The 16,889-nt window shown below is 39.9% G+C and overlaps 1 protein-coding gene across 3 annotated transcripts in view; it reads left to right on the top strand.

Moving 5' to 3' along the window:
* The window catches only part of gpr158a (G protein-coupled receptor 158a), a 97,706-nt gene that overhangs the window by 59,179 nt on the left and 21,638 nt on the right, over positions 1–16,889 (top strand). For all 3 annotated transcript variants that reach the window (XM_026180083.1, XM_026180082.1, XM_026180081.1), the window contains exon 5: positions 2,309–2,377. In XM_026180083.1, coding sequence (XP_026035868.1) covers positions 2,309–2,377 — 69 coding nt within the window. The remainder of the gene's footprint in view (positions 1–2,308; positions 2,378–16,889) is intronic.

Below are 16,889 nucleotides of genomic sequence, written 5' to 3'. Positions count from 1 at the left end.
CAGTTGGGGTGAGAGAAGGACGACAGGATAAAAGACATGCTGTGGAAGAGAGACAGAGATCGATCCTCCAGGAATCAGTCCTGGAGTTTTCAAGTACCAGAATTAGACTAGCGTCAGAATGCTGTGGAGGGCATTGAGTTACATTTGTTAGTTATCAGCAAGACTATATTTTAGTCATTTACTAAGCAGCACTTTGATGACACAGATTCCTCATCAGTCTAGCAACTCAATTTGTTGATGGTGTCTGAGCATCACTGCTCTAATATGCCGGAAAATGAAACATGCATTAGAAACAGAGTGTTTTATATATTAATACTAATATTCAAAAGCTTTGCGACTCAAAACACAGAACTACCTCAACACACACTCAGGATGCTACACTTGCTGGGATCTGCAAACCGTAGCAGACAAACAGGAGATTCAGTTTCATTTCACTACAGGAGCCAACTCAGGTGTGAGACCCTACAATGTTAGAGAGAAAACCTCAACAGCCAGACAACCCAATCAAGTAACCCTTCTGCGACAGTGGGAAGAAAAAACTCCCACAAAAAGCAGAAGGAGACGGGGTGTGTATTGTGTACTTTTCCAGGATAAGAAAAAGTGAGATACCATATGGGGAAAACTGCGACTGCTCCCACTGTTCAGTGTTACCTGAATACACCGTACAATGTCTCGTGTTTTGGAACAAAAAAATAAATATATATTCATGTCAAGACACAAAACTTGATTTTGTATGGTTAATATTTCAAACATTTTTTCTTTAGTTTAACATCTACCTAATTAAATCTCTGAACTTTTCAGCCTCCCATTGCTCTCGTTGTTTCTGTCAGTTAAGTGTCTTAATTACTAGCTTTGAATTGAGCATCAAACATCTGAGGTTTAGCCTGAAGATGCTCCACATTCCTGACAAAGGAACTTCTAGCTGCTCTGTCTTCCACACCCGAGGACTCTGCCATTACAACGGCTAGAGTTCATCAAAGGATCATCCCCATTATTAAAGCAGATGGATGTTTCAGGTACTCCAGGGCTTTGTCATAATTTAAAGGCTACTTATATAATTCCAATTAATGTCATTAAACTAAGTTTAAGATTTTGTTTCAAAGTTCTTTGCAGACTTTTCAATTACATTCATGCAATTTAATTAAATAAGTTTATCTGGTGCACCAAGAGAGCCCTTTTGCTTTCTTTTGCATGTATCTTTAAATGGGTGGCACAGCTGTCCTCTGCTCTCTGAAAGCCCCCCTCAAGCGCCTTGTCAATTAGAGGACGATATGTTGCTAAATATCTTACACAAGAGGTGCACACAAAGCGCCTGCAAATGGTGGATGCTTCTATAAAAAGTGCTTAAGGGAGGAGCTTTTGCTTTGCTCTTCTCCTCTTTCAAGTAACAAGGAACAAACCTCCATCCTCTTTAAATCAGCCTTGAGTATTTTGACATGCTGTGTGATACATTTTTAATGTGAATAAAAACTTTTTGGCTTACAGAATCGCCTAAATGATACCCTGTTTCTGTTATATCTTTTAAAAAGTGGGCAGTTCTGTACATGTTATTTGGTTTATTTCTGTTTACGGTACACACACATCACAATTAAAGCTGTCCATTTATGTTTTTATATTAAAAACTGAAAAACTTTCTTCTGCAATCTGTTTGTAATGTAATTGAAGTTGGTCATAGTGACAAACCACCCAACACTACAATTGCTCTTTATGTGGCATTTGAGTCTCTTTGACATCACTGTTTTGGTGTTATGGCCATTGCATGGCTTTGAAATGTGGTTGTTTGGTGGATTTTTCTTCAGTGAAAAGGCCCCAATAAAACCTCAGTAATAGTTAGTTAAGGCTTTGGTCCTTCCTGGAGGATCGGCCAACGACAATTTTCCACCAGAACAGTCTCTCCTGAGCTGCCTTATCCTTTAATGGTTGGTTTAATGGTTTAATATTGCTCTGTCCACTGCTACAAGTTGATTTTGCTATTGCTATATTTTCTCGTCACCAGACTGAGAGTATTTGGCACAGGTACTGAAAGAATCAGGACTTGGCTGCTGTTGTGGTTCTCTGCATCTCTGCTTTATACAGATTTCAAGTTAAATAATCATAGCTTGATGTGTTGACTGATCTCCCTGGGGCTACAACAACACCACTAGTCCCACCACCCTGTACTAGTAAAAGATGAACAACTTGAGCTTGTGAATGTCTTTGATACCAGTTGGCTAAACATATTATTCCTATTTTGTGCTCAGATTTCTTATATATTAAATGGTCGATAAATCAGAAGTTTAATAATTGTTGTGTGTTTGTGTTTCCACAGAGTATCAGAGCATCAGGTCTTGTCCTGCTGGAGGCCATCCTGTGCGGGGCTCTGCTTCTCTACTTTCCAGTAAGCCTGAGACTCTTGTGAGCTTGTGCATGTGTCGCCGTGCAGCCTTGGATCTCTTCATGCAATCATTTTTTGAAGTGTTAGCTGATAATCTACATGCCATGCTCCTTTGAGCTGAAAATAAAAATGTTCTCCTTGACTGAAGGCTGGCATTCAGCTCGACCTTCACTTCACACCGTCGCTCATTCATCTAAAGCAAAATCACATATCTGAGAACAAAGTTTCATATCTGCAGCAGCGGCACAAAGTGGGATTGTTTGCCTTGTCAGACAGTGCAAACCCCAGTTCATAAATCATACTGTTCAGGTGCTTTTTTGGTGGCAGCTGAATGGAGCTGTGATAAGAAGGGATTTCACAGACGAAGTGTGCATGTGATAAAATGGGACTGGCAGAGACTAACATCCCAGGGCTTGTTGGTGACCCCCTGCTAACTGTACACAGAGCTGGCCAATGAACCCAGCAGCCTGTCAACACTACCATCTGTTGACCAGCCACTCACGCTGCTTCATACGCATTGTGTTAATTTAAAACCAGCACACAGAATTTATTTTTACTGTAACCTTTTTAAGACTTTATTATTTTTATTTATTGTTAACACAAACTACCATCATTTGATCCAGTTTCTTTAGTTCTGAACTAAACTTATCATTAATAGTGTCTTGAATTCAAGATTTATTTTTAAATTCATTATTTAGTACTTGAGCTTCTGCTACGTCAGCCACACCCAACCCCTGCTGCACTCTCCCTTTAACCGATTCATTGATCTATTAATCCATCAATCTAGAGATCAATTCTTTCTTTCTTTTTTCTTTGCTTCACACATACATTTAATCGCTTTGCTTTAAAGACACAAGGAATCAAATAATTGAGTAGATACTTTCAAAGAAGACCTACTGTGTTCTTCTCCACCTCCATATTTCTAATCTTGGAATCTGCTGCAGCGTCATTGCATAATTAACAGTTAACAATTAACATTAAAATTTGTTGTATCTTTAGTATATACAGTCCTGCAGTTCATTCTCTGTCTGAACAAAACCAGGCTCCTGTCTCTTTAATCCTCACCTCCTGAAAGTATCTTCTAATTGGCAGCCCCTCGCCTGGCTTCTCCAAACAAAACTAAGCCACGCCTTCACGTCTCAGAAATGCCCATATAAGGAAACGAGCTAATCCCAGAGCGATATAGGAATAAAATAAAACAAAACTGACCATTTAGAGCAAGGGTGGCTTGATATTTTTCCTCAATGCGACCTCACTGATTTTGATAAAGTAAAAAAAAAAAAAAACACTGCACTGTGCGCCCAATCAAAAGAATGATAAGTAAACAGCTGAAATATGTTTATTTATATATTATAATATATACCTGCATCAGTGAATGAATATAACATAAAAACTCACAGATACAAACCGAACAGATACATGGTCATATTCATGAATATGAATTAAATTGTTTAGCTGTATCACTGACGGAAAAAAACAACTAAATAAGTAAAATTTAGTATATACATATTTAACATTTATTTGGGCCGGCTTCCTAAATATATTACTAGACACCAAGTATTTAAATATATATTATTATTATGTTATTATTAGATATAGATTTACTTCCATTTGAGACACTGATGGGATCAATATACAATTGGGCAATCCCCACACTTGTATTTTAGCACTGGTGAACTCATCAGTTTTCTACTGTGGCAGGATCTAACTCCACAGTCTCGGACTGCAGCTGCTGGTATTCCATGATCTGGTCTGACACTCCAGAACGTGCAGCTGGCTGAAAACTGTTTTATGCTGGTAGTTTACTGAGGCTTCAGATGTTCACTTCAGATATGTCTAAGCTGAAATAACAATGTTGGTCCCCTCAGTCCAATTGGATTACCAATGCTGGTGTCAATACTGATTCGCCCATACCTACAGTACTGTCCAAAAGTCTTCTCTTCTTTATGTTTTGTTTCCAAGGAGTCACTTTTTTTTTCTTCATTTTTAAAGTAGTCTAGAGCAGTAATTTTTCAGGCTTTCCAGAGGCCTTTAAAGGGCTTTTTTGGACATTGTCTGATTTTTTGATTTTCAGTGTGTGTACCTGGTATGGTTTTGCTTTTTTCAAACATTTGAGTATTTCCAAGTAATTAGAAGCTCAGTGGAGAGACAACTGATTCTGTTACAAAGTATATTTTGTATGATTTATTTAAGAAATATGTGTCACCCACAAACACAGACATAAACACTGTGTTGAAATTGTGGCTTTTATTGGTTTTTGATTGGAGGGGATTTTAGTTTTAGGACTCAGAGTCAGATTGAGATGGTCTCTAACCCCCGTTGCATATTTTAAGCACGTTGATTTTAGACGTTTTTGGCTCACTGGAATTCTCTTGACCTGATTGTTTGAAATGGTGTCCATTTTTAAAATGAACAACTTAGACTGTAAAAGGGTATCAATGTGACAGCAACTAAGGGATATAAATAAACATAATGATACTATTTTAAGATTTAAAGCTTCTTCAGTGTGTTAATGGGCTTTGGAAATGGATTTCTTATAATTCAGGGAGAAATTGAAGTAGAAAATAAGAAACATATTGGATTGTCACTTGTGGTATAAGTTTTGAATAGTGCTAAATAAGAATAAATGTAATTCCACCCATGTAAAATATCCACTGAAGCTGTAAGCTGTGCGACAGATTAAGGCTCTTTCTTTATTTTACTTACCAAAAAAATTATGTCTAACAGTGTTATGCAATCTATACCAGTGAAAAATCAATTCAGGTTTATCAGTGACACTGTTCAGCCAGCTTCTGCAGTACCTCATTATTTTTTGCAGATGAACACCCACATGCCATTGATTTACATGAAACCACCATTATGTCTTTCTCCCAGGAGCACGGGGCATTGGCTAATTGTAATTTAGTCGCAATCACGTGGAGATATATGCTTAGCGAAGCAATGCAAAGTAAATGTAATTAAAGCCAACTGATGTAGAGCCGAATAATCAATGCAATTTGCTGTGACAAGATCCTGGAAAGTAATAATGTTTGAAATCTGCGAGTGAAAGCAAGCCCGGGAGTCAGGTTATTGGTTAGTGAATGAATGAATAGCAGATGATATTCTTGCATCCAGCTGGAGTAGTGATGGCAGCGGAAGCTAAAAATAGATGGCTTGTAAAGAGGCTGTACAAAGGAATTTGACTTTGTAGCTCACTCTGTAAATCCTACCTCATTTAGAGATTACAATACTTTGAAATGTTCTTGTGGAATAAATGCAGGAGGATTCAGTTTGATCGTCCGCCATCAGCCTGAACACGACAGAACTTGTTTTGATAATATATGATATATTGGCCCAATTGTGTGTGTGTGTGTGTGTTCGTGCAAGGGGAAAGACATCTTTCTGCATTTTACTCTGCAGCATGCTAGATTGATCTCCACCCTGATGCATTTCCATGTCTCCCCTGTGAATCCCACATGAGCCATGGCTGCGAGGGCGAGGCACATCACTCCCAATCTAAATATAGATTCAGAAATATTCCACCGTTGCTGCCGCTGCTCCTATTTTAAATATTTCCACTGTTATTAAGCAGCAGGAGAGCTACATCTCTTTCTGCTCCTGTGGCATTCAGCTTTGTGAAGTAATGCGATTTTCCCCCCCTTTTTTCTCTCCTGGGTGTGTCACATGCAATAACTTCAGTTTCCCCCCCCACTCCCTCCTGCTTTGAGATGAAAGGAGAGGAGGGAGGGACAGACAGTGCAGAGGGAAAGAGGCAAAACTATGGCAGTGCCAAAACTGACTATTTCTGTCTGGCTGCGGAGATGGAGAGATGGACACGCATTTGTGAATCACAATGTGATCCTTGGATGAGCTTGCCAGTTTGCGTCTTTGTGGCTTCTTATTGACGCTGTTGGTGAGGCTTCGATTGGAGCAAAGTGACTGTTTGGATCGGCGCGTTTTCCTTTCAGGTGGAGCCAGGAACACATTCAGATAGGAAACTTGACTTGTAAGGGAGATAGACATGGAAATACAGAAAGCTGCTTTACTGAACATGACTTTACTTATTTTAGTTTTCTACAGCTTCCAGAAGAGAGAGACTCTTCCACATTTGCCTCACTTGTGCTCCATTTACTCATGTTTTCTGTGTGTCACTTTAATCCGTGTTGATGTTCTTTCACTTGTTGTTATTTTCTATCTACCTTCTAGCTTCTGTTGCTCTTAGCAATGCACCTCAGTACTTGTGATGTCAAATATTCAGTACTTGCCTACTCTTTTCCTGGCTTATGTTTGTAGTATGTTTAATTACCTAATAACTTAAAGGACGTCAAATTAACAGTTTTGGAGATTTTAGACATTATTTTTGGCCCGTTATTTTCCTATGATCGAATTCATGGGAAATTTACTTTTAGGACTGGGGATGCTGAAAAAGTGGGCAATCCCTACTGAGCTCTATAGATGTGAAAAATTAAGGCCAAGGGACACTAAAGCTCATATAATAGCTACTACTGATCCAAAGAAACAAACATATCTTCATGATCAAATTCAGGTTATTTACTTGGGTTGAATTAAATCTACTTCCTTTAATTCTTCCACATCTCTGTAGTCAGTTATGGAAAAAATGCACATGCATATGCACACACATTAGAAATCACCTTTGCCAAAAATAAGGTTTCCCCTGCAGAAATCACATCCTTGATTCCTTTACCCACTCAATGCAAGGAAACCCAAGTCACCCATTGGTGGAAAAAAATAACAAAGCACTGCAGATAACCAGTAACATCCATGTAAATGCATCATATGAGGCTTCCCAGCCCTTCTTGTGTGCACTCCACTGCAGTCTGCCCCAGAGACAGCCCTCGTTGTTGCTCTCTTCCTCCCACACCCCCTGCGCTGCTGCTCATGCATTCATAAATGTTAACACATATGTAAAAGTGGTAATAAAGCGATAATATCAAATTTACTATTTTTGATTTTGGTCAGTTCACTTCCCAGAGATCATGTCTTAATTAGATTTTCCTCTTTTTTTCCCTTCTAAATAACCAGGCAGCTGATGAGTTTCTGTTGTTTTCTATTCTGTGTTTACCACTTTACTTTAATTTTACTGCCCACCAGTATTTCATATTTATTTATATTGCCAAAAGTCCATAAGTACATCCAATTCTTAATCTATAGGAGTTAATATGATGTCAGCCCATCTTTGCAGCTATAACAGCTTCAACTCTTCCAGGAAGGCTTTCCACAAGGTTTACGAGTGGGTTTATGGCAATTTTGGACTTATCCTAAAAGTATATTTGTGAGGCCAGAGACTGATGTTTGACGAGAAGGCCTGCCTCGCAGTCTCCATTCTAGTTCATCCCAAAAGTGTTCTTCAGGTGCAGGCCAGACGAGTTGTTCCACACCAAAGTCGCTCATATAGGTCTTTATGGACCTGGCTTTGTGCACTGACAGTCATGTTGGAACAGGAAGGGGATGACTTATCTGCAAACACTACCAAACTAAAACTACAAGTTTCACTAACTAGCAGGAGTGAAACTGCCATGCTGGTTGAGAATGTATATCTTCAGAATGAAAGTTGTGCCTTATCTCTGCAACCAACATATTTCAAAAGGTGCAACATTTACTTTAGCAAAGACAAAGGGTCTTTGTTTAGTGTTTGCACTGCACTTCTGCACTTTTCAGTTTCAATACTACTCAGTTAGTATTTGCAGACAAGTTGGCATCTCGAATGCAAACTATAGACAACTTTAGCGATCTGCTAGAGAACCAATCAAATCCAAGAAGGGTTTTTGGTGTAGCACTGTATACCTTCTTGCAACCAATTTCATCTAGTGACAGTCAACAACAACTTGTCAAGCCGTTGTAGGGAAAACACTTTTTTTTTCAACAACTTGTGGTTGCTGACTGGTCTCCTGACCTATGTGACTGGGGTGTTACTTAAAAAAAATCTGCCAAATCCTCACTGTGAAAGTTCCAAATGCTTTTCACAATCCAGTTGTAAAAGAGTGTCTCAAGAGTTTCACTTCTTGACTAAATAAATATTAAAAGAAAAAAGAAAAAGAAAAATGTGTTTAACCATAATAGAAGAGATTATAGTCCTCTACCTTCTGCTCAGTCGTTTGGTTGGGGCAAAGTAGAGAATCTATAGAGTCCCCATGTTTTCCACCACTGGTCTTTTGGGTATTACTCCCTTTTTCCCATCCCTGTCTTTCCACCTGTCCAATCTCGGCATTGTCTTTGTGCCAAGGAGGGCCAAGGTGCTGCCTCATTCCAACTTAGGGGTTTTGCCATGCATGGCAGGACGAAGCCATGCCTTCACAGCGCATCAGGGGGCTAATGAGAAACAGTATGGCCAGAGGATAATGGATCCTGACCTGACAGGCCATGAAACACAGTCTGCCACCCGTTAGTCTGCCTTTCTCTGCTCTGCCTGCCATCCAAGCTGCTCTGACACTTTCAATCTGACTTGAGTGGATCTGGAGAGTTGTTTTGTGCATGTGCAGCCTTCCCTTCATACTCTACTTCCTTTCCTCCTTCTGAAAAATCCAGAGTCTCCCAGAGCATACAGAGACTAAGCTGAGGATGCGTTGCTGTAGCTCAAGTGCTCCTACTTGCTTGAGCAGAGAGACAAGAACTATGAGAGAGTGGGGAAAAAAAGAGAGTTGTATGACATGCAGGCAGGCTATTTCCTCTGATATGTCTCATTGTGTCCTAGCAAGATGGGAATATCTCTCTCTGAGGTTGTAACTGGTGATGAGAAGGGAAGGGAATGTGGGAGGTGGGTGCAAGTCAGCTCCAGTCTTGACTGAGCAGAGGCTGAGCTGGATGTAATTTACACTCAGCCCACCTCAGGGAGCGGCGGGAGGAGAAGAAACCATTACCTCCCTCCAGAAAGCTGCCCTTCCCATGTGGCAGTGTCAGCTTTCATATAAAAATGGATCCATTGCTATTACAACACTCCACCTCTCTTCTGCTTCCACCTCCCACCGCAGCTCCCTCCCACTCTCTCATACTGAAGGTGTTTCGTAGATTAGAAATAGAAGGGTCGGGGAATGAGCAGGAGATGATGACCGGACAAAGTGGGGCATGGGCGGACCGCATGGCTGTCACCATTTCATGTCAAAACATTAAAAGTAGCGTGAGAGCTTTGTTGTGACAGAATGATTCCCGAGGCTGCACAATCCCATTCTCTACTCAGATGGAGACAGACACACTAAATGGCTGAAAGTCATTTTTCTCCCTTTTAGCTGGTAGCAGTTTCCAAAGAAACTGTGATAACAAAAGGCTGAAATTCGGCACTGTCTGTTCTTTTGACTGGAACTGGCTAATGTTTTTAGCGCTTGGTGTTAGTCGTTTTTGAACCTAAATTGTGATGTGTTTATACTCCATAATTGACAGATGACTAATATATGATGTTGTATTTCTGCACTTTCATTTCGGTAAGTGCTCCATTAGGATGATGTTGCTCTTATACCCGTCATCGCTGGCAACCCTGAAAATAATTCAAACTGTAATTTTGTATTACGCAAAGTTTGTTACAGGCTATTTTTTAAAATCTGTTAATAAATAGTAAGACCTTTACAGTATGAAGCTATCTAACAATGATTCAGCAAACACTGCTGTGACTACAGTAAAACTGCTCAAAAACTAACATTAACCTCTTAGGACCTGGCGTCCACATCACATTTTGGGTTATTTAGACCAAAATACTCAATGTTACTCTACAAGGGCCTGATATCCACTTACGAGGACATTATACTGCTACTGTTCTATCGAAATTTTAAACAAATATCCTCATATGTGGAAACAAAAATTAGGTTAAAAAAATCTGGTAATTCTTTGTTTTTACATTCATCAGGTCCCAATCGGCCCATTTATCAAAGAGAAATTAAAAATGCATGCCGTGGAAGAGTTTGGGTTTTAGGAGGTTAATCTTCATGTGAGATTAACATCAGCTGATGGGTTGGCTCTTATCTCTTGATACCTTTACACACAGTCATGTATAGTGTTTTAATTAACCTGCTTCAGCTATGCAAAGTTGCTGTGCTCTGCAAGCTGGTTTGCAACATACCATGTTCCCAGCGCATATTTCATTCTGCATCCGATGGCGTCTGTTGTGATTGATATCTGCTCAAGTTTGTGCTGAGGTATTTCCTGGAGAGACAGGAGGTCTGGGAATGGAGCCATAGCTCTAATACAAATATCTGAATTTTATTTAATGTAATAACTATGGAGAACGACAGGTTATATATCTGCTTTAGTCGTAGTCCTCACAGGTCTCACTCGGGCAAAATGTCTATCCATTCATCCTTTTTCTTAAATGCTCATCCAATTCAGGTTCGTATGCAGACTGTGGAGCACCATAAAGAGGTCACCAGTCTATCACAGGTTAAATGACAAACAGGAATTAACAGGAAAACACAACAAAAACTAAATTTAAATAGCACACTCCATAAATACTAAACTAGAACTGAAGTAAGGACCCACTCAGCTTAATAATAACAATTAGAAATCTAGAGTAGGAAGCTAAATTGGCTAGTCATTCATATGTAAATTGGGTTGTTACCTGGGAATTCTGGAGGGAGGGGAGTGGGGGTGTGTGGATGAGGGGGGGGGGGAGCTGCTAAAAGCGGTGAGCTTCCTTTTGTTTCATCTTGATGCATTCTCAATCATCCAGGGAAACAAATCTCCAAAAGTCACCAACTTGGAGTGTTTCAGTTTGCCATCTTAGGGAGAAATCAACACACATGGGTGTATGTCCTTTGTTGCTGAGATTTATTGATAAAAACAGTACAAAAAATCAACCATTTGTACACATTTTTACAAATAATTATAAAAAGTGAGTGAGTACATTTCAACATTTTCAGCAATCACTCACAATCCTGGCACTGCCATGGTATCTGTAGTCTGCATTTACCACATGTGTATCTGTTGCAGTGAACACATCGCACAGTGGCATGATTGTTCTTGCAATTGTGTTTGACCTGACACATGGCTCTTTTTCCAGGGCTCGGTGTGGAGGGTTGTGTCAAAGGCAACTGTTCTTTTCTTGCCTTCTTCGCAGCTACATGAGAGTGAGCTAACTCCCTTGCAAGCTCCACCAGGAAGTCCACCCGTCTTTCCTTCGTCCCGGAGCATGCTTGATACAGCACATGTGCATTCAGTGCTGCCATGTCAATCATGTTATAAAACACGGCAACTGGCCAGCGCCGTGTTCCTCTGCGGACAGTGTACTCCCGAACCATCTGGTCCATCACATCCACGCCACACTTTGTTTTGTTGTAAAGGGTGACAGTGTTTGGCTTCCTTTTGGTAGTGTTATCAGTCTGAACCACGCCGTGCATGCTGCTAAGAATATAGACTGTCTTCTTCCGTTTGGCCGCATACGCCGTCAGCGTGGCAGCAGATGTTGAAAACACCTAAGAAATAAGATAAATTGTTATTTCCATAGCACTTTTACACACAATGAAACACATAAACATAGAACCAGAAAAGACCTGCAACATACCTGAGTGGTGAATTCATTGCGATCTGTCTGTCTAGTGGATTGAGGAATTTCCCTGCGAATCTTGTTGACTGTGCCGAGGATGGTGGTTTTCCGTCTAAGAAGTTTTTGCGCAAGTGAAAGCGATGTGAAAAAGGAGGAGATACTGGACCTTCCCATTGCTCACAATTTGAATTTGTTCACACTGCAGATGAGGAGACTGCTTCTCCACCTAAAAAGAGAGCTTGTTTGGGGACTGAGACAGCGAAAGATGGCACAGTGTGGCGTGAAGAACAGGTGGGGACCTGTCTCCCTTTCATTGTGTGTAAAAGTGCTATGGAAATAACAATTTATCTTATTTCTTAGGTGTTTTCAACCTCTGCTGCCACGCTGACGGCGTATGCGGCCAAACGGAAGAAGACAGTCTATATTCTTAGCAGCATGCACGGCGTGGTTCAGACTGATAACACTACCAAAAGGAAGCCAAACACTGTCACCCTTTACAACAAAACAAAGTGTGGCGTGGATGTGATGGACCAGATGGTTCGGGAGTACACTGTCCGCAGAGGAACACGGCGCTGGCCAGTTGCCGTGTTTTATAACATGATTGACATGGCAGCACTGAATGCACATGTGCTGTATCAAGCATGCTCCGGGACGAAGGAAAGACGGGTGGACTTCCTGGTGGAGCTTGCAAGGGAGTTAGCTCACTCTCATGTAGCTGCGAAGAAGGCAAGAAAAGAACAGTTGCCTTTGACACAACCCTCCACACCGAGCCCTGGAAAAAGAGCCATGTGTCAGGTCAAACACAATTGCAAGAACAATCATGCCACTGTGCGATGTGTTCACTGCAACAGATACACATGTGGTAAATGCAGACTACAGATACCATGGCAGTGCCAGGATTGTGAGTGATTGCTGAAAATGTTGAAATGTACTCACTCACTTTTTATAATTATTTGTAAAAATGTGTACAAATGGTTGATTTTTTGTACTGTTTTTATCAATAAATCTCAGCAACAAAGGACCTACACCCATGTTGTGATTCTCCCTAAGATGCATGAAACAAGTTGGTGACTTTGGAGATTTTTTCCTGATATTGAAGCATCAGAAAAAAAGGAAGCTCACGCTTACACTCCCCACCCCCTCATCCACACACCCCACTCCTCCCTCCAAATCCAGTAAAACCAATTAATTGAATGACTACCATTTAGCTTCACTGCCGAAGCTAGCTACTAAGCTACAGCCATTTGCTGCTCTCGGGTTTAAGTAAAGTAGAACCTGGCCTTCTAGTAACAATATGAACACAAATAGACACTTAACGTGAACACCTCACAAAGCGGTGCACAACCATGAACAGACAGATTTGTGCGGTCTGAGCCCAGCACATATGGAAGCTTTTTTCCACTACTGGAATTTAATAGTTTTTTTCCATCTGTAAGTGAAAATGTCAGGTTAGTATGTTGAAATTTTGACTTACAGTTATAACTAATGAGATACTAACTCAAAATTTTGAGTTATATCACTTTTTTGGGCAGCTTCAGTTGCCTCAAGGTGCTTTATATTGTAATGTAATATAAAGCACCTCTCTACAATACTACAGAGAAAACGCCAACAATCAGATGGCCCCTTATGAGCAAGCGCTTTAGCGACAGTGGGAAGGAAAAACTTCCTTTAAACAGGAAGAAACCACTGGCAGAACCAGGCTCAAGGAGGGGCGGCCATCTGCCGTGAGCAGTTGGGGGTGAGGGGAGGAAGAAAGGACAAAAGACATTCATTCAGGAAAAATGGTGATCATTTAGTTGGTTGACTGTGTGAGTTACTGTGAGGTACAGAGCACCTTAGTGTCTTTTAGCTCATTGCCCTATAACCTGAAAACTTCCTCTAAATGCTTCATAAGAACTCAGCTCACTAATAATTTTGTCTCTGCATTTAAGCAGCCATTATTTTGTGAAGACAGAGGATTTTAAAAACATAAGAAAACAGACCACAGTTAATTTTTGCTCTCTGCTCTTTAGTGAAAGCAGTATACTGATTTAATGGCACAAAGGGAGAGGTCTGTCGTCCACTGCGATCAATATCCTGTGGCATCCTGACCTTCACAAGAAGGTGGATCTATCCCTAAAGCTTTCACCTTTTGCACCAAACACCCTGCACCTATGCATTTGCATTTTTATTGTCTGCACATAACAACTTAATTACACACTGCTGCTTCTCGGAGTGCTTCTTCTAACTGCATTAGTCTGATAAAAGAATCCACCCACTTCCTTTTTTAAGTGTTATTTGCTGAATATCTCTTTTTTGCCCTGCAGCGAGAGCTAATTATCCAAAGCGTCCTAGCACTAAATGATTTTTGTTACACTCTGTGGCGCATCTAGTTTGGGTGTCATATTTTTGTTGTGGGTGTACAGCCATTCTTACATGAAGCCTTCGGGGAATGAAAAGTGCTAAAGTTTGTGTTAAAAGTTTGCTATGACAGGTTCTGTTTACATTTACAGGATAAAACTGACTTCTTCAGTTAAGGTCACATTAAGGTCTAAATATCCAAAAGCAAAACCCGAGTACCACAAAACCTATTGTACAGTAACCTGTACAAATGGTAGTAATGACATATTACATAATAATGTTGTTTTTGTCTCATTTTAACAAGACTTCTCAAGTAGTTTCTAACCTGCAGATTCATTTTCTCCTATTGCGTTTTTTCTACTCAAAATAACAAGACATTCTTCCCGTTTAACCCCAAATTATAGCCCCTTTTGCAAAAGTTAACCTCACACGTGAGTTCAAATCCTTTGTTAAATTCTTTGGATTTTATTGAAGAACAAATATCACACAGACTATCTGCAGCTTTTAAACGGTGACACATAACAAAACTTCAAAGAATGTTAAAGTAGCCAACATCACAATAGCTCCCTGGAAAGCTGATGCTCACACCACAGCTGGCCGGCTTGCGTCACAGTCCTATCAACAGGGACACTTTCTGGTGGGTAACCAACCCAGTGAATCTCAGTGTGGAAGCCAGCTGGTGGGTGCTGAAATGAGAGATGATTAGGAATGAGAGATAACCGCAAATTAAGTGACTGAGTGTTGATTGAATCACTAAGTGGGTGAGTGAGTGAATCTTGCTTGTGTCATGTTTGTCTGCACTTTCAGTCTCCCATTGCTCCTTACTGTTCAACATAGATCTTCTTAGTTCAACATAGATATAATATATAATAATATATCATATATTTCGTCCCATGCCTGTTTCTATTGTCAGTTCTTATCATTTTTCTATTTAATCATTATAATTTTCTAAATTGGCTTTTAGGAGAAATGTGCTAAATGTCATACCATCAACATTTAAGTGGAAAAGAAAGAATAAAATATAGATATCCTCAACTGCACCAAAAGGTAATCCAAATAAACACAGTGCATTGACCATAAGGTTGCTCTCTTCCAATTCATTTCAAAAGCAGACCCATAACCTCGTCCACCGTAAGTGAAAAACTCAAAAAACTGTTTTAGTAGTTGTTGTGAATCATCTGCCTTGCCCTTACTAAGGCTACGTCCAAACATACACAGGTATTTTGGAAAACTGAGATTTTTTTCCTTTTCGTTTAAAAAAAAAATCCCAAATCCCATTTCTGAAAAAATATCTCTAAGATCTCTAAGATTATCAGCAACAGTATTTTGTCTATATCCGCCATTGTAGAAATTCATCTCAGGTAAACAATAACGTGACGAAGGACAGCGTCAAAAAAGGCGCACAGCTTTGACGTTGCGTGACTAAATCTCAGTTTTCCTCGTCCACGTGTAAACGCATAAACTGAGTTTTTCGAAAATCTCCACCCTGGCAGGAGTTTTTAAAAATCTCCATTTTCAGTAATCCAAAACGCCGTTTACGTGTGGACAAAAGGCCCAAACGGATAGAAAAAGCTGTGTTTTCAAAAATACCGTGTAGGTAAGACTTTTCAACTTCTCAGACTTTTTTTTTTTAAATCTGATTTACTTGTTCAGTTTAGATTAAGTAATTATTCTGGGTAATATTAACACTCATCTTTATGAAGAATATGACAGCCTCAACACTGCAATAAAATTGCAATAACTTGTCCTGACATATAGCATAGAAACTTAACATTTAACATTAATCCCTAAAAACTCTCTTTTGTCTGAGTATTTTAATAACATTCAGATTTACAATGTTTTATATTACAAAACACTAGCAAATAAATTTCAATACAGTAGATGCCTTTGTTTCTGGAAATGCTATAACTGAACTATGGAAGCGATTCCTCCATGGTTGTTTTCTTTCATGTCATGTACCAGCAGAGTGGGAATCAGCTACTTAAACTTTACTCCGACAGAAGTTGATTATTTTGTTAATAGTTGTACATCCTCACTTAGTGCAATGCTGGATATGTAGCTAGTACTGTGGCTCATCTGAAAAGGAAAATGTCAAAGAGATGCTTGACCCACTGGTACAAAATGCACAGAAAAGTAAACCTGTTGAACTGCTCAGTAATTCAACTATTCAATCAGCCATTCCAGTGGCAGCAGCTCAGTGCATTAGCTGTTGACACTACCATTGTTTTTGTTTTTTTTGTTTTTTTGTTATTGTTTTTTTTTTTACATACTACTTATGTGACCATGTGATATTGAAATATAAAAATACAAATATATTCTATTATTTTTTCATCGCTCAAAATAAGCATCACACTTGCGGAAGCCGGTGTACCCGCCGTGCATTTATCGAGACTTTCAACCCCAGGTAGGCCAATTATGGACCTTCGGATCCACATTATGTCAGCAGCTATTCTCCACCGTGAACTATGTTAAAAACAAACACCGCTCACGCCTCACAGATGACAGCTTACAGTCCTGCGTAAAGATAAAAGCCCCGATTTGCAGACGCTGTGCACAGAGGTTCAGGAGCAGAAGTCCCATTGTAAACATATCACGGCAGACCCGACGATGTTTCCATGAACACGCTTTTCAGAATCTCTTTATTGACCCCTTTTCACACACAGTTGCTGTACGCATACAGCCGGCTGTAGCTTTGCAGCTCACAGCCCG

The sequence above is a fragment of the Astatotilapia calliptera genome, chromosome 9 (genome assembly GCF_900246225.1).
Source record: "Astatotilapia calliptera chromosome 9, fAstCal1.2, whole genome shotgun sequence".
Classification (NCBI taxonomy): domain Eukaryota; kingdom Metazoa; phylum Chordata; class Actinopteri; order Cichliformes; family Cichlidae; genus Astatotilapia; species Astatotilapia calliptera.
Note: the sequence above shows the minus strand (reverse complement) of the source record. Positions and strands in the feature narration are given on the sequence as shown.